The following is a 25,399-nucleotide window of genomic DNA, read 5'->3' as shown; positions in this document are numbered from 1 at the left end:
AGGGTCAGTAACTGTCTCTTCTCTCCTCAGTCTGTCCATCTGTGGTCTGACCTCTCGATGCTGTGGTCCTGATGGTCCTCTGGCCTCAGTGCTCAGCTCCTCCAGTCTGACTCTCCTGGATCTCAGTAACAATGACCTCCGGGACTCAGGAGTGGAGCTGCTGTGTAAGGGACTGAAGAGCGCCCCCTGCAGACTGGACACTCTGAGGTGAGACGCTCCCATCATGCACTCTGTCTCTGTCACATTAGAGAGTAATGCTGTGTGTCTTTAGGCTGTCTGGATGTCTAGTCTCAGAGAGGGGCGGGGCTTCTCTGGCCTCAGCACTAAGCTCCGCCTCCCTCCGTCTTAGAGACTTAGACCTGAGCTACAACCATCCAGGACCTTCCACCGAGCTCCTGAAGGCTCTACAGGCCCCACACGGGCCCCTGGACTCTCTCAGGTGAGTCTGACTGAGGAGGACCTTCCCCTCTGGTCCTGGTCTGGTCTTTAAGCAGTAAACTGGACTGGTGTGTTTCAGGCTGGATCCTGCTGGACAACAGTTCATGGTCCCAGGTCTGTGGAAGTGTGAGTACTGTTTTATAGTTGAGATATTATATCATATTTCTGTCACAGATAGTTAGATGTTTGTGTGTTTCAGATTCCTGTGACGTCTCTCTAGATCCAAACACAGCTCACAGACGTCTCCTTCTGTCTGAGGACAGACGGGCTGTGAGCTGTGAGGTGGAGGAGCAGCAGTATCCAGATCATAAGGACAGGTTCACAGACCTGTATCAGGTCCTGAGCTCCACTGGCCTGAGGGGGCGCTGTTACAGGGAGGTCGACTGGAGTGGGGAGGACATTGATATAGCAGTGAGTTACAGAGGAATCAGACGCAGAGGAGACAGTGAAGAGAGTAGGTTTGGAGACAATGATCAGTCCTGGAGTCTGAGGATCAAGGAGGGACAGTGCTCAGTTTTTCACAACAAAAGAGAAACACAACTGTCCTGTTCCCCTTTGTCAGTAACAGAAACAGTACGAAGCCGTATGGAGTCACGTGGAATGGCTGTTTGGCCTGATTCAATGTTCTCAGGCAGAGTGGGCGTGTTCCTGGACTCTGAGGCTGGAGTTTTGTCCTTTTACAGAATCACTTATGATGCTCTGATCCATCTCCACACCTTCAGCTCCTCCTTCACTGAGCCGCTGTTTCCAGGGTTTGGACTGAGTCCAATATCTAAACTGTCTGTTCGAGCTGCGCCCCCTGGAGGACAAACCTTTTCTGATTAATTGATGTTTACCTTTTTTTGTTTTGTCTGTGAAAGTCGTGTCGTTCTCGTTCATAAACAACTTCAGCATCATTACCCCATCCTCATATATTTTTCTTATTTACTGTGAACTTTACAATTGACTTTATTTGTTCATTGAAGCTGCTGTAAAGTAACTGTTCTGTTGTGATTAAATCTGGTATAATTGTCTAAAATGTGAGTGGTCGTTCACTGTGACAGACTTTGCTGTTCTGTCGTCAGTAATGGTGTTTCATCTGTGTTCGCTTCAGTGGAAACATTTATAGAGTAAAAATACATATATTGTTCTTAACCAGTGATGGCGTCGTGTCATTTGTGTTTCAGCTCCTTCATTCACCGTGAACTTCCTCCGTACATCCATTTCATTCTGCCAGGTCCATCAATGCACTGTTATCTGAAAGCAACTGAAAAAGAATGTCATTGTCTGAAACCTTCCTTAAATGTGGTTCTGAAGCTTCATATTTAACAGTCTCATAAATCTGTAAAGAATCCGGTGACTGGTCTGTGTTTAGCTCGACTGTTACACCTGCTGTGACTTCATCTGCATAACCTCTACACTTTAAAACTCATCACGCAATAAAAGACTGACTTTATTCACATGTGATGAAGTCTTAAAACGCTCTCACTCGGTGCAACTATTAAACCATTGTTATGTTTGTAAAGCAGACGGGTTAGTTTACCTGCTTTACTAGTTTCTACTGAGACACAGGATGAACCTTTTCTGTAGATGGAACGAAACACCTTCACTTGGTTTTATTACAAATATAAACATCTCAGACGGAACAGATTTTGTGCAAAAGTAAAGAACAGTCGTGTCTTCAACATCAGTGAATTAGGACCTTGTGGACAAATCAAAATATCTTTTAAATTCCTGTGTAATAATCAAGTTTTCCGACACAGACGACGACTGAAGGAGACTCAAAAGCTTGATTAAAGTTTAGTTTTCCCGTTTCTGGTGAGTTTAAACACATTTATTTGGTCAGGTTTGTGTTGTCGACAGTGTCAGAAACAATAACTTTCTATATCAATGCCTTTGTGTGATTTGTAGAATGACATTTTGTAGCTTTTGTGGCTGGTCACTGTTTCCACCTTTTACAGTTAAAACGAGCCAAGTTTAGTTGAGGAAATGTCAGATTAAATTGCTCTACGAGATGCAATATATTCATAACTGAGACGTGGCTGCCATTGGACTCACTAAGTGTTTGTTTAAACTAACATTTAATCATGAGGACTTTGTTCCAGACTCTCCTGGTGAGGGCTTGGTTAACGTTACCTGTTAGTGAACAGAAACTCATTTGTTTGATATTCTCCTTTAGATTGTACAACTTACTCTGATTTATTTGACTCTCCTTTTTGCATCAACAGATAGAAACATGTATGAAGCATGAAGCCCCAGACTGATCAGAACCGTGAGCAGCAGGAAGTTTCCAAGTGTTTTACAAAGAACAAGATACGATCAATGTTCTGATTCCTGTGTTTTTTGGGGCTAAAACAGAAAAGTAAATGCTTCTATAATGGTCGTTATCAAATCGTCTCACCGTGTCCCACAACATCACACAACTTGTCCCACTCTTACTCCGTTTTGTGGCGCTCACACTATTGTTTTCTCCTCAGTCGAGCTCCAGGTGTTAGGGAGCAGTTTCAGTTACCAAACGGCGACATCTGGTGTTCAGAGAAATGCATTACAGCTTTATTTCCTCTCAGCATATTTCTGTTACAGCTTTGGAGTGACTTATCTTGTAGTTTAACTCTGTGTAATCACTGTAGTTGAATTCACTTTACAAAGAAATAGATATTGACTCATTACTCCCTTTATTCAAGAAAAGTGGGAAATCTCTTCCTCGTTTCAGTGACAAAACATTTCATTTTTCTTAATTAAATTTATAGTCTGTCAATCTTAGACTGGAGTTATACTTGTTATGTCCCATCTTATGTCACTGTTCATTAATTTCTGGTTAGGCCACAGTAAACTATATTTAACTATATTTACTTTAAACGACAGACAGTTTAGTCCTGAGAACATCTTCACCCACAGCTTCACCTGAATGTAAACCTCAGCTTAGTCTTTTATTAACCCTGGTTTTATTCTGTTTTAGTCATAGGTTTTAGTCCGGTTTAAACCAAATGAATGGGCCTCAAACGGCGGGAACGGATCACTCCTCCCCCGTACACGTCAAACTGAAAAAGTAGTCCCAGGCCTTTTACACTTCCCTCAGAAACGACAGCGCACAGTTTAGTGTAAATATCAGACATCCACGTCATCACTGTGAGACATTATTGTTTCATTCAACAAACGCGATTTGTTCCACAATAAAGTGAAGGAAAAGCCACAGAGGAATCACGAAGGGCGGAGGAACACGGAGCAGCGCCGCGGCCTGCGGAGGGATACCGCAGAGGACACGGAGGAGCGAAGCAAACGCGGAATAAAGTTTAATTTTCCTGATTCTGGTGAGTTTTTACACTTGTGTTTTATAAGGTTTACGTAGCGGCCAGTGTTTGTTATAACTCAGTTTATTCACACTTTTGAACGTGTCATTTTTACGCCGTTTCTGTCGAAGTTACGTCAACGTTAGCTTAGTTTTAATGACTTCATTTTTTTACACTTACGGTTAAAACTATTGCTTTAGAAAAATAAGCAGGAATAAAAGTCCTCTGGTTTGCTAATTATTGAAATATTCGATGATGCTGGTTTATTGTTATCTAATGCTCGTTAGTTTTACCAGTGACTCGTTAAACTTCAGACTCTCCTCGTGAGGACTTGGTTAACGTTAACCTTTGGAGATAAAACTGCCCGAGAACTGAAGTTATTGGGTCAAATTATAATAAGTTGATTGTAAATTAAAGAAGTAAAAATGCATAGTGTTCTTCGTTAGTACAACTTATTCTGTGTCTTTACATTACTGATCCTCTATGGGCTGTGTATTGAAGTAACGTTATGTTAACCTCTTAACTCCCACCTGAACGGATCCCATTTTCTCCAGTTTGGCTTTAACCTAATCAAAAAGCTTCTGGGGAAAAAAGCACCAAAACAGCCACAAAAAATGAGAAGAAAACAAGGATGTAAATGCAGCAAAAATGTGACAAAAATTCAACAGAAACTCAACAAAAAAATGACAAAAATGTGACAAAAATTCAACAAAAATGTGACAAAAATTCAACAAAAATGTGACAAAAATTCAACAAAAATGTGACAAAAATTCAACAAAAAAATGATAAAAATTCAACAAAAATATCACAAAAATTCAATAAAAAAATGATAAAAATTCAACAAAAATTCAACAAAAATTCAACAAAAATTCAACAAAAAAATGACAAAAATTCAACAAAAAAATGATAAAAATTCAATAAAAAAATGACAAAAATTCAACAAAAATGTGACAAAAATTCAGCAAAAATTCAACAAAAATGACAAAAATTCAACAAAAATGATACAAATTCAACAAAAAAATGACAAAAATTCAGCAAAAATGCTAAAAATGAAAAAAAAAAAAAACATAAAAAAGATGACACAACACAGCAACAACTCAAGGAAAAAGATCAGTTAGCTTAGCTTTCAAATGAGGTGTTACACAGGCCTATATAACAGCCAAAGAGGACAGAATGCATTTGGTTCAGGCGGGTGGTAAGAGTTTAACCCCCGCCTGAACCAAGCACGTTTTCTCCAGTTTGGCTTTATCCAAATCTAAAAGCTTCTTCAAAATAGCGACAAAAACTAAACGAAAATGAGGATGAAAACGCAACAAAAAGGGGTCAAAAAGTCACTGCATTAAAAAAAAGCCACAAAAGAGCAAAGAAAAGTAACAAAACACAACAAAAAGCGATGAAAGTACAACAAAAGAAGTAAAAAAGCCACTTAAGAGCAATTGACAAAAAAAAAGTGACCAAAGCGCAGCAAAAAGGCAACAAAAACTGAACAAAAAAAGTGGCAAAATTGTGACAAAAATTCCGTAAAAAAGCAACAAAAAAGCACCAAGAAACAGGTAAAAAATGAGGCAATGCTGTTTATATGCTGTAAACTCCAGTCAAAAAGCTCCTCGATTTGGTGAAAGCCGAACTAGAGAAAAAGAAAGAAAAACACAAACACTGTGACTGTGTTGGACCTAATAATAATAATACTTAGTAAAATAATGTTCAAACCATAAAGACTTTCTAAATAAAGCCAGTTGTATAAAAAGTCCTTTTTCTCCAGTGACTCCGTGACTGAAGACCCACAGAAGGAGCATCTCCTGGAGCCCAGAGCCATGTGAGAAACGACTGCAGCCCAGGCCTTCAGACTGGCTCACTCTGTCTGGGGAAACCTTGCGGTGATAACGACTGGACAGGGTTAGCCAGGCGGTGAGTAACTCTTAACACGCTTCACATCCAAGAACAGGAAGTGTGTGTTTAGTTTGTACTAAATGGTAGAGCGTAGTGATGGGCAGATGATGCTTTAAGGGCTGTGTAAGGCTTTGGTGGTTCTGTACAGTCATTTAGGCCTTTGTCCCACCAATGTAGAGAAAGTCCCTCATTTACAAAGCTACAAAACAGTGAGACTCTGTTCATGAACAATGTCATCATATCCATGTACAGCTCATGTCTACAGTATGTGTGTTCTGATGTTCCTTTATCCGTATTAATATGTGTGTTTGGGGCTAAAACAGAAAAGTAAATGCTTCTATAATGGTCGTTATCAAATCGTCTCACCGTGTCCCACAACATCACACAACTTGTCCCACTCTGACTCCGTTTTGTGGCGCTCACACTATTGTTTTCTCCTCAGTCGAGCTCCAGGTGTTAGGGAGCAGTTTCAGTTACCAAACGGCGACATCTGGTGTTCAGAGAAATGCACTACAGCTTTATTTCCTCTCAGCATATTTCTGTTACAGCTTTGTAGTGACTTATCTTGTAGTTTAACTCTGTGTAATCACTGTAGTTGAATTCACTTTACAAAGAAATAGAAATTGACTCATTACTCCCTTTATTCATGAAAAGTGGGAAATCTCTTGTTTCAGTGACTCCGCCCTCACTTCCTGTAGACATGTGTATTATTTTCATCTGGATTCCAAGTTTTCTCACTGAACTGGACATTTCCTGTAAAGCCTGAAGTCAAACTAACTCCCTCTTGAGACGCAGGACTGAGTTTGGTGAGTGGATTTTCTCTTATTCTCTCGTTAATAGAAAAAGCTCATTTATTCCTGGATTACACAGATCATGAGATTGTTGTGCACTTTACAAACAGCTCCTGGAATGTGGGTCAGAGTCAGAGCTAAACGTTACATTTCCTCACAGTAATAACCAGGACATTCAGTCAGAATGAAACCGGTGAACATTTACTCTTGTAGGTAGTAATAATGTAATTCACATGTTTTAGTTGTATTGTTTATTTTAGAGCAGTTTTGCTTTTGGCAAAAATACCACATACTCTACGAAGTAAAATGTGAATTTAACTGAGTACAACTCTTCTCCTTTAACATGTTCTTAGTTCAGCCTTTTCTATCAGTAAATCAAACTCTGTTACTGAATGTTGTAATGTTTTATCTGCTGCCACAGTTTTGTAGCTGTACCTGCATTTAAATGAACATTTAATTCCAGTAATGTTAACATGTCTCATGTTCTTTCCTCCAGATTCCATGCTTTGAAACAGCTCTGTTTTGTATATTGTACTTTGAGCACTGCTTGACAGAGATAAGCAAAGCTGCTTCTAAAATGTGGCTGTGAGGAAGTTCTTTCTTGTAGAGTAAGTGTTGTTACTCAGTAACTATGAAACCATAAACCAGTAGCATTAAAAGCTGCTCACCCCAAAGTGTGTGGCTTTAGTTAAATTGTTGTGTAATAATCTCCAAAACACATTAAGTTTTAGGCAGTCCTATAACTTTTCTCCCCAAAACAGGTTTTATTTCCATCATTTACATTTTAAAAAGTTTCAGCCAAAACTCTCTTTTTGTCTCCAAAATCCCTGTGGCATGTTGTGGAGTTACGCCTAAACTTTTGCATCCCATTGGGGCCTGGAGTGGACAGTAGAGCAGGTCGTCTTGTGATCAGAGGGTCGGCGGTTTGAATCTCACACTCTGTGTCCAAGACACTTCACCCTCCTTTCCTCCAGTGTCTGCGTACACTGCTGTCCCCTGGGGGACAGGTTCCTTGATGTAAAGCGCTTTGGGTTCCTAAAGCAAGTTGAAAGTCAACATGTCCTCCACCCGTCTCACCTGCAAAGGGGACCTACACACCATCACAGTCTCTTCAAGGTAATGCCTTCAGGGAGGAGACTGCGGAATCTACAGGCCAGTTCTAGTCGACTGAAGAACAGTTTCATACACAAGGCCATCAGGAAGCTGAACTCCCTGCGCTCCCTCCCACCTCTCTTCCCTCTCTCCCTGCTCCACAATCAAGGATGAATAGAATAGAATAGAATAGATTTTTATTGTTTACCGAGGTAGAAATTCATGTTTGGCTCATCGAGACATAGAAATACAAGACTATGGGACACTACAAACATGCCCAGTAGAAAAAAGAAAAACAAAAATAAGAGAAACATAATTTCAAATCATTCACATGGTTTGACAAATAAAAAATCTTGAATCTTGAAATGGCAGTAGCAAAGAGGGACTAGTTAGCCCCAAAACAGCAGTTATTTTTCAGGCAAGAGCTCCTTCCAAGATGTGACTACGCTCCAGAACACACTCTGAGCTGATGCTCGTTCAGAGCATCTTGACACTCGATGACATTGTGACAAGCGTCTGTGTTCAATAAGCACAAGCGTCCAACTAACGGCTTTAAGCGCGATTTTTACGCCTGAGAAGCATTTGGTCTGAATGCAGCATCACTGGCAAGCGCTGTGTCTGCTCCTTCTCTCTGTTCGATTCGAGTCTTGCTTCATTGCTCCTTGTTCTTTATTTGGCGATTGGCTTTAATCTGACTAAATATTCAGACACTTCTGTCCACCGTGATGCGGCGGCGTCTGGTGCTTTCTTTTAGGAGTCACAGTTTTGTTGAACCAGAGCCGAAGCTCAATAAACGCATTGGTCCTTTGGTTTGTTCTCCTCTGTCCACAGCTGAGCGGAGGCTCCGCCCACTGTCCACAGCTGAGCGGACACACAGGGCCCAGGTTTTTAGTTGATACAGCTATTTAAAATAACGCCTATTTGTTTTAAACTTCTCCTCCTGGAGCCGCCACCTTAACGTGGTGGAGGGGTTTGAGCGCCTGAATGATCCTGGAACTCTGTTTTCGGGGGCTTCGTGCCCCTGGTAGGGTCTCCCAGGGCAAACAGGTCCTCGGTGACGGGTCAGACAAAGAGCGGGTCAGACGCCCCTTATGAGAGAATAACAGGCCCGGTTAGAATCGTGAGGCCGTCCTTCTGTGGACCCACCACCTGCAGGAGGAGCCATAAGGGGCTGGTGCAATGTGATTAGGGCAACTCTAACAGCTGCCCCCACAACCCGGAAACGGATAAGTGGAAGCGGATGGATGGATGTTTTAAACTTATGTGAAATGCAAAGAAAAGTTTGATTTTGGTGAAAGAAGTCACCACCCTCCTGCTTTAACGACTCCGCCCAGTAGCACTGACTTTGTAGTGAGAGTTCAGTTTATGGTGATAGTGTGTATGGGGTTATGCAAAGGCCGCAGAGTAGTGAGGCAGAGGCAAGGGGTTCTGACTGTAAGCCGACCAGAGCAGGTGGAGATCAGACGTTGAGAGGTGGAGATCGTTGGGCTCGGGCTCGAGGCCTATTTACAGCTCGCCATCCAAGACTTAGGGACCTGGCCTGCGTAAAACACAGGACCCTGAGTTCGATCGTTGTGCGCACATTAAAATAATCTTTATCTATTTTACCTCAATAAACAAATACTACAGCGCGCATTAGCAATACTAAATACACTCAACCATATTTTATGTACGATACATCACAGTACTAAATAAGAAACACAAATGTCATTATGACAGGTGTAACTACCGGTGCGCACCAGCGGACTGCGCACCAGCGGCAGTGTCCATTCATTGTCTTTAACATAGTGTAAAAAGTTCAGATGACCCTAAACAGCCACAGCACTTAGACACCAGGTGTACATACATAAAATAAAGACTCGACATAAATATAACTTAAATTCATTCAGAGACATGGAGGAAAACGGGGGTTAAAGCCCAATGCTAACCAGGGTTACGTGATGGCGTCGTGTCATTTGTGTTTCAGCTCCTTCATTCACCGTGAACTTCCTCCGTACATCCATTTCATTCTGCCAGGTCCATCAATGCACTGTTATCTGAAAGCAACTGAAAAAGAATGTCATTGTCTGAAACCTTCCTTAAATGTGGTTCTGAAGCTTCATATTTAACAGTCTCATAAATCTGTAAAGAATCCGGTGACTGGTCTGTGTTTAGCTCGACTGTTACACCTGCTGTGACTTCATCTGCATAACCTCTACACTTTAAAACTCATCACGCAATAAAAGACTGACTTTATTCACATGTGATGAAGTCTTAAAACGCTCTCACTCGGTGCAACTATTAAACCATTGTTATGTTTGTAAAGCAGACGGGTTAGTTTACCTGCTTTACTAGTTTCTACTGAGACACAGTATGAACCTTTTCTGTAGATGGAACGAAACACCTTCATTTGGTTTTATTACAAATATAAGGCCCATGTTCACTGGTATCAGTGACAGAGAGTATCTACAGACTCCTCTATCTCCGATTGGAGGCACATCGTCCAATAAAATCATAAAAAACAGCATTTCGTATTCAAATGAACTTTTATGAACATTAGTGTTATTTGGTTTCTAACTATTTGTACATTTCAAGAAATGTTTTATTTTAGGTTGTTTTGTGTGCATTTTAATCACATTGAATATTTATTACTATTTTTATCCAAATGAACTTTGGATAAAAACTTTGAAGTGGCATTTTTAGACTGGGCTACTCTTGTAGTTTAAAGGGACTGTACAGGGTTTAAACATGTTAAGTATTTCCCTCCCTCTACATGTTCCTCCATGTCCTCATGTGTAGAATGAGCTCAGACCTGTTCACCACAACTGCTTCTGAAATCCTGCACTGTCACTAAGAAAGTCATGCACGAGCTTAATATAGAAACTGCAACTACACGCAGTGTTGGGAAAGTTCATTTTCTACATGAACTAGTTCAAAGTTCAGTTCACAAATTTCAAAATGAACTAGTTCGTTCATAGTTCATAATTGTTTATAGTAAACAGTTCGTTCATAGTTCCAATAATGAACTAGTATCATAGTTCTTTGTTTTTGCAGCGAGCTGTTTTTGAGGCATGAAAACGGATCGGGGTGAAAAAGGTGAGAAGTATATTTCTCGTCTCAGGGAAATATTTTCATATTCCATATCTTAAAGCAACAATCTGAAGTATTTTGAGATGCATTTTTGCAAACCTTGGGAGAGCTGGAGAAAGTTGACTTCAGCCATGAGTCAAAAATATTATGGCCTCCTCACTTAGTGTTAAAGCTCTTTCATGTCAGCCTGTCACTGTTTCAGAGTGGATTTTGGAAATCTTTGCTAATCATATTTCATTGATTGACTGCGGAATTCTTCCACAGTCAATTGGTTTTCATGTTCTTTATTATTATTCCTCTTCCATCTTTTTCCCGATTTTCTCCAGCTTTCAGCACCTTCATGCTTTGTGCAATTTATGCAAGTTATGCATCAAAACGTTCCGCATGTTGAGGAGAAGGTGCTATTACTTTTGGGACTTCTGCAACTTACGTTTTTTCCGCAATCGGCCGAAATGTCGGAAATTTTTCCCATTGACTTTTAATGGGGCTGCTGAAAATCCATGCTTTTCTGCACTTTTTTCTGCAATTTCTGCACTTTGTGCATGTTCAGCTTTTGAAACTTGTGGGTTTTGAGAAAAAATTGTCCTTCTGCAGTTTTCCAGTTTTTTTATACGAGAGTTTGAAATGTTTGCATTGGTGTGTATGGGGGAATCCAGCCAATCAGGAGACTCCAGGCCTTTCAGCCGTTTGTGCTTCTGCCAATCAAGCACTGAGGCCATTTCAACAGTTTGACCAGTTTATGGAATTTAAAAGTTTATGCAACATTAATAATTTATGCAAAGTAACCACTTTATGGGATTTTACCAGTTTATGCAAAATAGATTATGCAATTTGAAGAGTTTATGCAATTTCTGCATTTGCTTCCCGCATTTCCGCAGTCAATCGCAATGGCGCAGCCATTGCATTTCTAGTTATTATTATTTTTTAGTTTAATTGGTAAATTCTTAGTGGAAAATGAAGCTACAAATATTCAATTGCATTTTGTGTTAATTTGGTAAATTAATAATGTGACTAAGATTGTTTAAGGAGCTAATTTGTAGTTAAAAAACTCCACATTGTGTCTTTATGTAAATGAGCGCACGCGGAGCAGAGGAGTTTGGAGCCACAGACGTTACACAAGGGAAACTCGCTTCGTGACCTCACACTGTGGCTGCTGCGGCACCGTGCGGACCCGCTGGTTACCGGTGCCAGAGCCATAAACAGAAGAGTTCACCGCCACAGACCTGGACACAGTCGAGCTACACCGTGGACCCGCCAGAGTTTAGAGCCGCTGGTAAACTCTGACGGCGCTGTGGGGTTTTATATTCACTGACATAAGAAATCTGGCACCAAATTGAACGAACGTAAATAGAACGGGAATGCCGTTCACAGACACCAGAATGAACGCGTTCATGGTTTCGTTCATCTGGCTATAATCCAGTGCGTTCAGTTCACGTTCACCCAAAATATGAACGCATTTATGAACTTTCGTTCAATGAACGCGTTCAGGGACATCACTGGTTGCACGTATGACCTGAGGTGGCAGTAGTGAGTATAAAATGACCAACTTGTATCTAGTCCCTTTAACTCTGTATCATCACTGTTGTTGAATTTATCTTCTTTACAAAGAAATAGATGTTGACCTTTATTCATGAAAGGTTGTGCAGTCACTTCCTTGTTTCAGTTAAACTCTCACTTCCTGTCTGACTCTGGGAATGGATTGAGAAATAACAGACCAGATTCATTTTGACTAAATCCAGCAAAGTTCTACAGTTTTACAGAGATCAGGATCGACGTATTTAAACATCTGGTTTATATTTTTTATCTGGATCCCAAGTTTTCTTCTTGAACATGGACATTTCCCGTAAAAGCCCAGTGAAACTAACTCCATTTTGAGACGAAGGACTAAGTTTGGTGAGTGGATTTTCTCTTTTTCTCTCTTAACCCTCAGCGAACCTTTAAAAAAATCACACTTTCTTTAAACAACACCCTAAGGCTCAAAACGTGGCCTCTACTTTAACATCCATAACATTTCTATACTTTCATATTTTTTATACTTTCAAAACTCAAACTCATAGATCTACTTCTGCTTGACACAAAGATACAAACATGCGTCATATTTTAACTCTTTATTGACCAGTAGACTTTATAAACTCTAGAAGAATGAATGAATGAATGAATATTTTTATTTCGAGCTACACAAAACAAACACAAAAGCGAGAAATACAATAATATTAATTACAACAAAAAAAACATCATTCTAAGGAGTGGGAAGAAGACAAGCTGATTAACGCCCACCCCCTATTTACTTCAATAATAATCTGGTAGAGTGGAAGAGACAGTAATACTTGCATAACCATTTTATCTGAGTTTTTTCACGTTTTTGTCACTTGTTTATTGTGTTCTTATGCTTTTCCGGCACTTTTGTTGCGTTTTTTTGTCGTTATTTTGTTCTATTTTCATCCATGTTTTCATCCTCTATATTTGATGCTTCAGATTCGGTTAAAGTCGAACTGGAGAAAATGTGCTTGGTTAAAAAGCATTACATTTGACTCACTGCCGCCTGTAGAAATCCTGACTTTAGATCAGAAGGAGCCTGATATAAAAGTGTCTCTGAGCTAAAGGCTGAATCGGATTCAGTTCAGTTTGTGCTTTTTGTGGCTCAGATTCACATGCAGCAGAAACTACACCTGCTCTGTTTCTTTGGAGTGCGTGCAGAGATCAGTTCTATATTTGACAATGCCGGTTTTTTAAGCATTGTGAGAGTAAGACCGAGCTACACAGAACGGCAACAACAGCACTGATGTTAGCGGGAAAACCAGTCTCTCGGTCTCTTCAGGCTACAATAAAACGTTTTTAAATCTAACAGATTTAGATTTAAAGTCTAGTTAATATTTAATCACCACAAAATCAAGTATTCACCCAGACCATGGTATAAGTATGGGATGCACAGTCCGGAAACAGTTGAAATCACGTTCTATATCACTCCACTGCAGCTGTTTCCATAGTAACGATAAACAATTTAGCTGGAACTAGCTTCAGGTAAAACAGATTAAAAAGTGAAATAACTCCTGCCCAGGACTTAAAAGAATGAGCAAACAGGCCCCAATGAACAGTGTCAGTTTGCAGGACCATGGTATAAACGGGATAATGCACAACGAGGTGTCCGTTATCAGAATAACTGGACTCTGCGTCGTCCAGTTATTCTGATAACGGACACCTCATTGTGCATTATCCCGTTTATACTAAGTGTCCTTAGTTTTATACTATTCCAGTACATATCATTACATTATTCATAACAGATTACCATGTGTTTATTCATTGGTCCAGGTTTGCTGCAGTTGGAATCTTAGCTTTGCCAAATATTCTTTTATTACATTCATTATGTCTTCTTGAGTAATAAACTTTATTTTTGGTTTCTTTTTGAAAGACACTAGGTAGAAACAAAAATGTTTAAAAACCTTACGCGTTTCGACGGACAAGGAACCACTTCCGTCTTCGTCAGAGGCGTCTCCCGACGTGCATGATGCGTCTCTTATTGGGACGTTGTTATTCCCAGGCGTGGCCACACTGACATAAGCAATAAACCTGTCAGTGTGGCCACGCCTTCCGCCGAGTGCTGGTTAGTGGAGAAGTGCGTCCCATGTGTGCGCCAGGGTAAAGGCGCCCTCATCTCTATTGATGGATCTTCAAAAGGAGTGCGAAAAGGAGACAGGAGGACGTTTAACCAGAGCAATAAAACAAAAGGCCACACAAGAAAACCTCAAATCCGCAATATCAGACCACTGCAAAAGGGAAAATCATATCATGGACTGGGAGGGGGCGAGGATCGTGGGCACGGAAGAGCACAAATACAAGCGCTGGATCCGGGAGGCCATAGAGATCAGAAGGAATTAGATCCATCAACAGAGATGAGGGCGCCTTTACCCTGGCGCACACATGGGACGCACTTCTCCACTAACCAGCACTCGGCGGAAGGCGTGGCCACACTGACAGGTTTATTGCTTATGTCAGTGTGACCACGCCTGGGAATAACAACATCCCAATAAGAGACGCATCATGCACGTCGGGAGACGCCTCTGACGAAGACGGAAGTGGTTCCTTGTCCGTCGAAACGCGTAAGGTATTTAAACATTTTTGTTTCTACCTAGTGTCTTTCAAAAAGAAACCAAAAAACTAAAGTTTGCCAAATATATTTAGTAAAAATATTGCTATACAGATACAGATATCACAATTTGAAAACATGTCAGGATACGTTTAACAGCAGCGGATTAAAGTTATCATTTCCTGAGCTGATGATCTTCAGCACCGATTCCTCCTTAGTCAGTCTCTATGGAGCCGATGAATTTACATTATATAGCACAGATTCTGAACAATTGCGAATTGAATAATGCATATTTTTAAACTAAAAAAACGTTATCTCTTTGATCACATGAACCTTCTCAAAATATGCTTGTTACTTTCGTTCCTCATCAGAGGTCCTTTTTTATGAACATATTTTCTTCTGTAGGTGAACTGAAGCTGGAGCCATGGCCACATCAGACCCTCCTTCTGTGGTTACGGCCCTCAAGAATGCTCTGTATGACTTCAGCGATAGAGATATTACAGACTTTAAGCTACACCTGAGAGACAGGACTCTGTTAGGAAAGTTTGAGGTCATCAGGAGAGAAAATTTAGAGAAAAAATCCCAGGCTGAGATCGTGGAGGTCATGTTGGACGCTTACGGCATCTTCGCCATCGAGGTCGTGAAGAAAGTCTTGAGGACAATGGACAAAAACTCAACAGCGGACGAGCTGTGTGAATGCCCTTATGACCCCAAAGGTAAGAATGACCTATGACCCTCCTAGTCTGTCTGGGAGATCATCAACAACAGCTCTGTTTGAAACACGTTGAGACTTTGATTAAAAATATATATCTGTAACTTCAGCAAATAATAAATATCTTACCCAGTTTACCTTTCTGGCAGAGAGGTCATTCTCCATCAGCTGGAGGACTCCACCTCCTGTTCTCCCGCTTCTCTGTGGAGTCCCCCAGGGATCTGTCTCTGGACCCACCCGGTTTTCATTATATCTCCTCTTGTGAGAGAGTTGGAAAAGGCGCAGAACGGCAGATAATTTTCATGCTAGTCTCCAGGAACAGCCCGAACTTCCGAATTCAGCCCAGCCGTCTGTGACGATCAACACACACCTCTGATAAACGGTCAGCTGTAAGGGATCAGAAGGAACTGTAGATGATCAGGAGGAGGCACAGTGTTGGTCAATTCTCTCTCATGTCAGCGGCACCGTAAAGAACGGCAGACACGCCTCTAGACTCCGTAAAATAATCTGTCTATATTCCAGTTTTGTATCTAAGAATTCATCAGTAAATTCATTCACAGACCTGCTCAGATGATCAAACAGTAAAAACCCTGTGATTTTGGAAAAAGGTGGAAACTCAAAACAAAATCTCATTATTTGATCTATATTTATACATTTCTTGGTAGAGTTCATACATTTTGGGCAGAACTGTGAACTGTTACATTGAGCTTGAGTGCCCCAACGACCACGGGCACCACTGATGCCTTCACCCTCCAGGTTTTCTCCAGCTCTTCTCTGAGCCCCTGGTATTTCTCCTAGTGTCTTGTGTTCCTTTTTCCTGATGTTGAAGTCTTGGTTTTGCTATGTCGACCACAATGGCTTTCCTCTGCTCTTTGTCCACCACCACAATGTCCGGTTGGTTCATTACCATTCTGTCCGTCTGGATCTGGACGTCCCACAGGATCTTGGCTCGGTCATTCTCCACCACCTTTGGAGGTGTTTCCCACTTTGACCTTGGGGTTTCCAGCCCATACTCTGCACAGATGTTCCTGTACACTATACCAGCCACTTGGTTATGGCGCTCCATGTAAGCTTTCCCTGCAGCATCTTACACCCTGCAGTTATGTAAAGCTGGATTGTCTCATTGGCTACTTAGAAACGAACAAATACCATCATGTATTGCGCCTTGTGGGGTTCGCTGCTGTAAACAATATGGCGTTGCGAACTGTCATCGAAGAAACTAATATTAATTTTCCAAATACCTTAAAAATACATACAATTCCACTAAACCAAAGCTTAGGGTTAGCTTACCTTCGGGAAAAAAGTTCTTGTTAACCTCGTGTGCAGTACTTTGTAGTTCCGGATTACAGTTTGATTGTTGGAGCAATTACGAGCGCAGCAAACCTTGTTTTTCAACATTGTTTGGCTGTAGCTTCACTCGCACTCAAAGGCCTCCAGGTTGTAGCTACCCAACGGCGCAATGCATTATGGGTCATGTGCAAGTAGTGAATTGGCCTCTTTGCACAGTCTACACCTGGGCTCTTGTCTGGTGTAGCAGATCTGGGCCTTCATTGCTCTGGTGCTCAAGGCTCCTGTGCAGCCATGATGAGCCTCTGTGCTGTCCTTTAGTCCTGCTCTGTCCAGCCATTGGTAGGATTTCTGAATATCAGCCACTTCAGTTATGTTTGGGTGGTACATGCCGTGTAGGGGCCACCTCAGTTATGTTTGGGTGGTACATGCCTGTAGGGGCCACTTCAGTTATGTTTGGGTGGTACATGCCATGTAGGGGCTTGTCCTCCCATGACGGGACCTCCAGCACCTCATCTTCTGTTCCCCATTGTCTGAGACATTCACTGAGCGTCATCTGTCGGAGCCTTGTCCTTGATGTACTTATGGATCTTGGATGTTTCATCCTGGATAGTGGCTCTCACACTCACTAGTCCTCGGCCTCCTTCCTTACGGCGAGCGTACAGTCTCAGGGTGCTGGATTTGGGGTGAACCCTCCGTGCATGGTTAGGAGCTTTCACGTCTTAACATCTGTGGTCTGTATCTCATCCTTTGGCAGCTTATTATTCCTGCAGGGGATCTGATTACTGGCAGGGCGTAGGGACTTGTTCTTGCCATTGAGCTGCTTCTTAGGACCTGCCTTACTCGTTGGAGGTATTTGGCCGTAGCCGCTTTCCTTGTCACCTCTTCGAGGTTGCCATTTGCTTGTGGGATTCCGAGGTACTTGTAACTTGTAACTGTCCTCAATGTCTGCTATTGTTCCTTCTGGGAGTGAGACCCCTTCTGTGTGGACGACCTTCCCTCTCTGAGTCACCATCCGACCACACTTCTCTAGTCCGAATGACATCCCAATGTCTGCACTGTATATCCGGGTGGTCTGGATCAGTGAGTCGATGTCTCGCTCATTCTTAGCTACAGCTTGATGTCATCCATGTAGAGGAGGTGACTGATGGTGGCCCCGTTCCTGAGTCGGGATCCATAGCCAGAGCCAGTCTTGTTGATTATTTCCCTCCAGAAACGGCAGCTCCTCCAAAACTCTACAGCCCGAATCATCACACGGATCCCTACCTCTCATCACATCACCCCTGTCCTACAACAACTCCACTGGCTTCCCATGAAACAAAGAATCAACTTCAAAATACTCCTCATCACATTCAAAGCACTTCATAACCTGGCCCCTCCGTATTTCTGACCTCCTCCACATCACAACTCCTGCCCGCACTCTCCGCTCCTCCTCCACACTCAAACTCTCCGTCCCACCGGCCAAACTCGTCACCATGGGGCACAGAGCATTCAGCCGCTCTGCTCCCCAGCTCTTGAACTCTCTCCCCTCCGACCTCTGTACCATAGACTCCCTGCCACTCTTCAAATCCAAACTCAAAACTCACCTGTTTAGATAGTCCTACACCACCTAGCTACGCGCTCACCTTCTCAATCGTTTGTACTCTGTTTTATTTTGTTGCTCTTGTTTTTAATGTGTCCATTGTACAGTGTCCTTGGGTGTTCTGAAAGGCGCTTTTAAATATAAATGTATTATTAGGCCCGAGCAACGGACACACAGTGTCCCGCGAGGGACTAATTAAAACCGTTAACGGGGGACGAAAACGCAAGAATTCACGTAGCAAACGTGAACTGATATGCAAGTAACAGGGATCAAAACGTAGTGCTCCGCAAGCTCTAATTTTGGGTGGGGTTCGCGGGAGAAAATAATAAAAGATGGCTCAGTGGCGCCCCCTCAAACAGGCAGTTTACATTGACCCAATGGAGGAGCGGTCGCAAAAAAAATCATGGTACAAAAGTGACATTGGCCAGGGACATAGACCACGTCAGGACATGTCAAAAATGATATTACGACCCCGCCCTAAATGCTACAGGAAGTCGGCCATCTTGGCCCGAACCTCAAACCTTCAAAATCATACCTCTTGAACTTCTGGCCCCTGATCCCCGAGTTTTCAATGGAACGCCTCCAATTTTGGCCAACATGTCCCAAACCCATGTGGCTTTCAAAATCATCAATTACATTTTTTCCATTATCAGGCGTGGTCATGACAAGGCCGCAACTGAGAGGCCATTTTCAGCAAATTTCAAAGCCTCATATCTTTCACAGACTTGGCCGGATTGGAACGGACCCAATCCGGCGCGCGTGCACATTCCCCACCTGGACCTAATGCTGTGCACACGCAGCCGCTATCACCAAAAATGACTCACTGGCGCCCCCCTCAAAGTTTTGACTTTAAAAATTTGTATAAAAAAAACGGGATGGTATGGAGGTGTGGAAAAAATCATACAGACCTTGTCTGTGATGGGGAACAACATATCAAAACCACGGCTCTCTGAGTAATGTCTTTGTGGAAGAGAAATCATGGCCGAAAAATCGTTTCCATTATTATTACCCTAATTACAAAATGATTCAATATATTTTTGCCCAAACTGTAAATCCGTTTTCTGCAAATACACAAATGCGGTCTTTCATAAGATTAATATGAAGATTAATATGAATCTGTGTTATTCTCTCAGCTTGTGTAGCTTTATTGGTAGAGTGCAGGGTTCCCATCCATAAGGTTGCTGGATCAATCCCAACCTTGACACATTTTCTTTTTTCTTTTTTTTTCTTTTGGACTCTGCACTTTCTGGGCAGAACATGAATCATCGCCTATGGTTCCACCCTCAATAAAAACGGGGAAATAACCCCTCTCCTTCACTCGGGTGCTGGGACCTAATTTCGGCCCATGAATTTCGAGAATCCTCGCCCTCATTTGTTTGTATGGATTTATAGCTCAGTGATAGTGTGGTCGTCTCAGCCTTGACACTTTTTTAATGCTTTTACCTTTTACATGGGCCGCTGAACACCTGTCCAAGTTTACACATGAGCGCGAGGCATTTCATAAGACATTTTTTCAGGTCATCTGGCATTTACTGTCTCTGTGTAGCATCATAGCTAGAGTGTTGGTTTCCCAACTATAAGATTGTTGGATCAATTCTGACCTTGAATTTTTTTTTTTTTTGTGGACTCGCCACCAAATGGATATAACATGACTCAACACTTATGTTCCCACCCTCTTGAAAAACGTGGAAAGAACACTTCCTGAATATGCAAACTAAAGACACCTGAATTGACCACTCTCCTCCAGTGGTGAACTGGGAACAAATTTCTAACCGGTAATTTAAAGAAGAGTCGCCCACATCAGGCCCACATTAATATGGATTTACGGCTCAGTGATAGTGCGCTGGTCTTTGGTGTAGGAGGTGCCAGTTCAAATATGGCTTTGACACTTTAATAATGCTTTCACTTTTCTCGCCGGCGCAAAAGTGAGGCCAGGCTGGGTGTGAGGCAGAGGCGAGAGAGAGCGTAGACGGTCGCAAGGGGCGAGTTCGCCAGGGGCGAGTTCGCCAGGGGCGAGTGCCAGGGGCGAGTGCCTTTATTGCTGCGCGCGGCTTTAATTATTATTATTATTATTATTATTGGGCTGAGGGGGTTCAGACCTATGCAGAACAGCAGTGGGGACAGGGCGTCTCCTTGGAATATGCCACATTTGATGGAGACTTGTGCAAGTGGCTTGCTATTGGCTTCAAGGGTGGTTTTCCACAACCTCATCGAGTTTGCAATGAAGGCTCTTAGAGTCCTGTTGATGTTGTATAGCTCCAGGCATTCAGTGATTCAAGTATGTGGCATTGAGTCGTAGGCTTTCTTTTAATCAATGCAGGCAGTGCTCAGGTTAGTGTGTCGGGTTCTGCGGTCTCGTGCGACTGTTCTGTCTACCAGGAGCTGGTGTTTGGCACCTCTGGTATCTTTACCTTCTGAGCTGTGCTCCTGTATTGATCCATGTGCCTGCTTATCTTAGCCGCTATGGTGCCGGACATGAGCTTCCACGTTGTGGAGAGGCAGGTTATTGGCCGATAGTTGGATGGAACTGTCAGAGCCAGTTCTTCCTATACGCAAACTACGCAAGTTGCGTAGGGCCCCCGCAGCCGCAAGGGCCCCGCATCTCAGTCAAACTACGGTGTTGTTTCACTGATTAATCAACGCGTTGTTACGGGGACAGGCTCTTCCAGCGCGCATACACTCTCCGCCTACTTTTGCCGCATATAAAACCAAGACGGAGCAGCCTGCAAGTGAATGAGCAGGAGAGACCGACCGCCTTCCCCCTGTCACTTCCAAAGCGCGAGTGCTTGGCCGGTCGTGTCCTGCTCGGCGTCTGTCTCCCGGTGCTTCGTCTCATGCGCGGCTCCTCCGCGGCTGCATCATGTCACCAGTGTCCCGGGCGCTGCTCTCATGTTTTCTCTGCGCGGACTCTGGGCAGCAACTCTGGGCCTCACTCTCATTTAAACTCTCTTCTTATTATGTCTGGTGAGTCTAGAGCATCAGGACAGTAGTTTGGCGAGTAGACGAGAGTAAAAAGCAGTTCTCTGTGGCCTTTTTGTGTAAAAGAGGAGTTAAATCCACATGGTTCTCATGAGCACAGTAACTTACAGTTACTCTGGTTCTCTGAATGTGCACAGTCTAAAACGTGTTGGGCGACTCACAGACTAATTCTCAGTGGTAAGACAGAAACAACCGTCAGGAGCAGGTTTCAGTTAGTTTTAAATCAGCGGTTCCCAATCTGTGGGTCAGGGACCAGAGGTGAGAGAATGGGACCATTTGCCATTTACTATTTTAAAAAGGGAAATAGACTAGTACTAGTCCTAAATCCCAGTCTCACAGTGGTTTAGTGGTTATTGGTCCTCACACAGGGGGCAGGGCCTGAATTGAGGTCTGTATGTTCTGCTTCTGCCCTGGAACAGTGGAACTGTTTTGACCATAAATGGATTCTCTCTTCGTCGAATAGCCATGGGACACTACTGTAGGGCCCCCGTGTGGATTTTTGCTTAGGGCCCCAGAAGGGCCAGCACCGGCTCTGGGGACTGTACCCTTTGAGGGATCCTTCAGGATCAGGATTGTGCGCCCTTTGGTTAAACATTCCGGGTGATTCCCATCCCTCAGCAGCTGGTTCATTTGTGCTGCCAAGCGCTCATGGAGTGCCGTGAGTTTCTTAAGCCAGTAGGCGTTGTCACTTCAGATTTCCATTATTGTGCATCCCTAAAAAAATTTAAACGTCTCAAATATGGGAAAAGGGTATGGCCAACTCAACAGCAAAAAAGTGGCAATGTAGCGCTTAATTACTATGTAATAAGGTTAGGACTTGTATTGCAATGAAAGGAATATGACTGAACAGAAACAACAGGTTCGTTATAGGAGCTTGGGGGAAATGATGAACACAATGCACAGAAATAAGATTAAAAGTGACGTATATTCAAGCAAAAAATATATTAACACACAGTAAAGTGCACAACAACGACAAAAATGTAAAAAAAAACAACTAATGACCTTTGGTCAAATAGTCTGGTTTTAGTTCCTGTTTTAGAGTTCAGTTCATACGTTGTTTTTCCAAAACGCAATATTTAGTTGGTTTACGATCCTTTAATCCAAAACTCAAAGTTCAGAGTTCCTTGTCCAGGAAAGTTCAAAGTTCACAATTTTTTTTTAGAAAAAGTAATAATCCAACAAAAAGTGTCCAGCGGAGGCACAGGAGAGGAATGATAAGTTCCTACCAGTTTCGCTCCAGCTCGCCAGCTCTGGCAGAGGAATTCCTGAGGCAGGGCGCTAAGAAAAAAAAAACCTGACCTGAAAACAAGATCAGGAAAAAAAACATAAGTTCATGATAAAACTATCAGTCAGTAATCGGTTACTAGTAACATGCAGTGAATTCATCAATACTGAAGCCAAGTATAGCTTATTAAAAATAAATGTAAACATCAAAACAGTTGCGCAACATAATCAAAACAATCAGAAGCTTCATTCATTGTATGAGCTAACGGAACCCTATGCGTTTCAATGGGCCGCTAGCATTCTGGTAGCATATGAAAACATGCATATTTAATCTAAACAAAAAGAGGTATGGGCAAACGGCCAATATAGCACACAGTAGTGAGTGTCTACCGTAAGTAGGTGCAGTGACACCGCTGTAGGTGAGGGCCCAACAAAAATATAAACACTCAAAGACAGCGGTGTTCGAGGAACGGCTACCGCGAATACGGAAGTAGCGACTTTAAGCAAAGTTACTTTTTTGGTAACGACTGTCGGACATTTGGCAAAGCGATACGATGCAAAGCGGGTTCTGGTAACTCACCGTCGACTTTCGAGATGTGTTACTTGGGTTCTACAAAGAACGGTTCCTTTGGTGACTTGTTTCGTGCAGCAGTGCGGAGTCGGTCACAGCGGGAGCAGTGGGGCTGACTCGGAAGTGATGGCCGTCAGGCACTTTTACGAGCGCCGCTTGTGGCGGAGGGCTGGGGTTACATCATGGCATTAGGAGACGGAGGGTTACAGCAAGAAAACAATCTTTGAAAGTCAAATGTTTATGGATTTGCCGTGTGTGCCTGAAAGAACCGTCTCATGTGTAACTGTGTCTGTGTTCAACAGAAATCCTTAAAGTGAGTAAAAACAACCTGAGATCAGAGCTGAGAGAGAGGTTTCAGTTTCTGTCTGAGGGAGTGAGCTCCAGGAAACAGATGGAGTTTAATGACGGCTTCACTGAGCTCTTCATCACTGAGGGAGACTCTGGGCGGGTCAATGAGGAGCATGAGGTCCGACAGATGGAGAGAGACTCCAGGAGGTCAGGCCAGGAGAAGACCGTCCACTGTCAGGACATTTTCAAAGGCACTAACCAGAGAGGAAAGCCAATCAGAGCGGTGCTGACGAAGGGCGTGGCCGGAGCGGGGAAGACGGTGCTGACTCAGAAGTTCAGTCTGGACTGGGCTGAAGGCAGAGAAAACCAGGACGTGGAGCTTCTGCTCTACCTCACCTTCAGAGAGCTCAATGACCTCAGAGGCTCAAAGTTCAGCCTGGTGGAGCTGCTGCACCACTGCTTCAGTGAAACCAAACATCTCTTCAGCTTTAACGGTCTCCAGCTGCTCTTCATCTTCGACGGTCTGGACGAGTCCTGGACTCCTTTGAACTTCAGAAGGACCCGGGGCCTGATGGATCCCACAGAGAGCGCCTCAGTGGAGGAGCTGCTGGTGAACCTCATCAGGGGGAACCTGCTTCCCTCCGCTCGCCTCTGGATAACCACACGCCCCGCGGCGGCCAATCAGATCCCTGCTGAGTGCGTCTCCATGGTGACAGAGGTGCGAGGCTTCACCGACGAACAGAAGGAGCAGTACTTCAGGAACAGGTTCACAGACGAGGCCAACAAAGTCATCTCCCACATCAAGACGTCACGGAGCCTCTTCATCATGTGCCACCTCCCGGTCATCTGCTGGATCATCTCTGATGTTCTGCTCCATCTGATAAACACAAACACTGAAGATCTTCCAACAACCCTCACTGAGATGTACGTCCACTTCCTGGTGGTCCAAGTCAAAGTCAAGAATAAGAAATATGAAGGTCGAGAAGAGTCAGATGATCCCTGGACTGAAGAGACCAGGGAGATGGTGAAGTCTCTGGGAAAACTGGCCTTTGAGAAGCTGCTGAGCGGAAAGCTGATCTTCTCCCAGAGTGACCTGAGCGAGTGTGGGCTGAAAGCTGAGGAGATCGTTCAGTCCGGAGTCTTTACACAGGTGTTCACAGAGCAGCCAGGCCAAGGCCCCAAGAAGGTCTACTGCTTCATCCATCTGAGTGTGCAGGAGTTCCTGGCTGCACTTCACGTCCATCAGACCTTCTACAGCTCTGGAGAGAACCTGCTGTTTACACCACACTCCTCTAAGAGCCCTGACCCAGAGGAGGACCTGCCGTCACCACCACACTCCTCTGAGAGCTCTGGATCAACTTCAAGAAAGTCATCCAAGCAGTTGCGTAAACATACAAGCAGTTGCTTAAATATTCAATATTTAATATTCAAGATGTTCAAAAGAAAAGAAAATAAACCAACACAACCATCACCACACTCCTCCCAGAGTATACACTCAACCCCAGGGGAGACCTTCTACTGCTCTGCTGTGGACCAGGCCTTACAGAGTCTGACGAGATCTGATTCATGGTCTGCGATTCACTCTGATCAAACCCCAGGGGAGGCCTTCTACTGCTCTGCTGTGGACCAGGCTTTACAGAGTCCAAACGGTCTCCTGGACCTGTTCCTGCGCTTCCTCCTGGGGCTGTCTCTGCCGACCAATCAGAGGCTGCTGGAGGGTCTGCTGACTGAAACAGGAAGTGACCGGACCAATCAGAGGACAGTAAAGCACATCAAACAGAGGCTGAATGAAGAGGGCGTGTCTGCAGAGAGGAGCCTGAACCTGCTGCACTGTCTGAACGAGCTGAACGACCGCAGTCTGGTGGAGGAGATACAGTGGGTCATGAGAAGAGGAGGTCTCTCAGACAGAAACATGTCTCCTGCTCTGTGGTCCGCCCTGTCCTTCCTCCTGCTGTCCTCAGACTCAGACCTGGAGCACTTTGACCTCAGGAAGTACTGTCCCTCAGAGAAAGCTCTCCTGGGTCTGCTGCCGGTCATCAAAGCCTCCACTAAAGCAAAGTGAGTCCAGACTGTCCTTCTGTGTCAGAGGAACATTGTCAGATAGGGTCAGTAACTGTCTCTTC

The 25,399-nt window shown here is 43.4% G+C and overlaps 2 protein-coding genes and 1 long non-coding RNA gene across 3 annotated transcripts in view; all 3 read left to right on the top strand.

Annotated features, from left to right (window-relative positions):
- LOC306977844 (NACHT, LRR and PYD domains-containing protein 3-like) overlaps window positions 1–25,399 on the top strand; it is a gene marked incomplete at both ends in the record, with an annotated part of 83,974 nt that overhangs the window by 5,040 nt on the left and 53,535 nt on the right. The window contains one exon of the mRNA XM_079576283.1: window positions 31–207. Within this exon, the coding sequence (XP_079432409.1) occupies window positions 31–207 (177 nt within the window). The remainder of the gene's footprint in view (window positions 1–30; window positions 208–25,399) is intronic.
- On the top strand, window positions 344–685 carry LOC306978166. The gene is made up of 3 exons (XR_013793890.1): window positions 344–439; window positions 518–564; window positions 638–685. It is a non-coding gene; the product is annotated as an uncharacterized lncRNA (long non-coding RNA).
- LOC306977775 (protein NLRC3-like) lies at window positions 12,403–25,338 on the top strand (the record flags this gene model as incomplete). The annotated part of the gene is made up of 4 exons (XM_079576217.1): window positions 12,403–12,442; window positions 15,039–15,349; window positions 23,291–24,676; window positions 25,013–25,338. The coding sequence occupies exons 2-4, from the start codon at window positions 15,058–15,060 to the stop codon at window positions 25,336–25,338; spliced, it is 2,004 nt and encodes a 667-aa protein (XP_079432343.1). The 5' UTR covers window positions 12,403–12,442; window positions 15,039–15,057.

This window comes from Gobius niger (assembly GCF_951799975.1).
Source record: "Gobius niger genome assembly, chromosome: 18".
Classification (NCBI taxonomy): domain Eukaryota; kingdom Metazoa; phylum Chordata; class Actinopteri; order Gobiiformes; family Gobiidae; genus Gobius; species Gobius niger.
The sequence above is the reverse complement of the archived record's forward strand: the minus strand, read 5'-3'. Positions and strand labels throughout refer to the sequence as shown.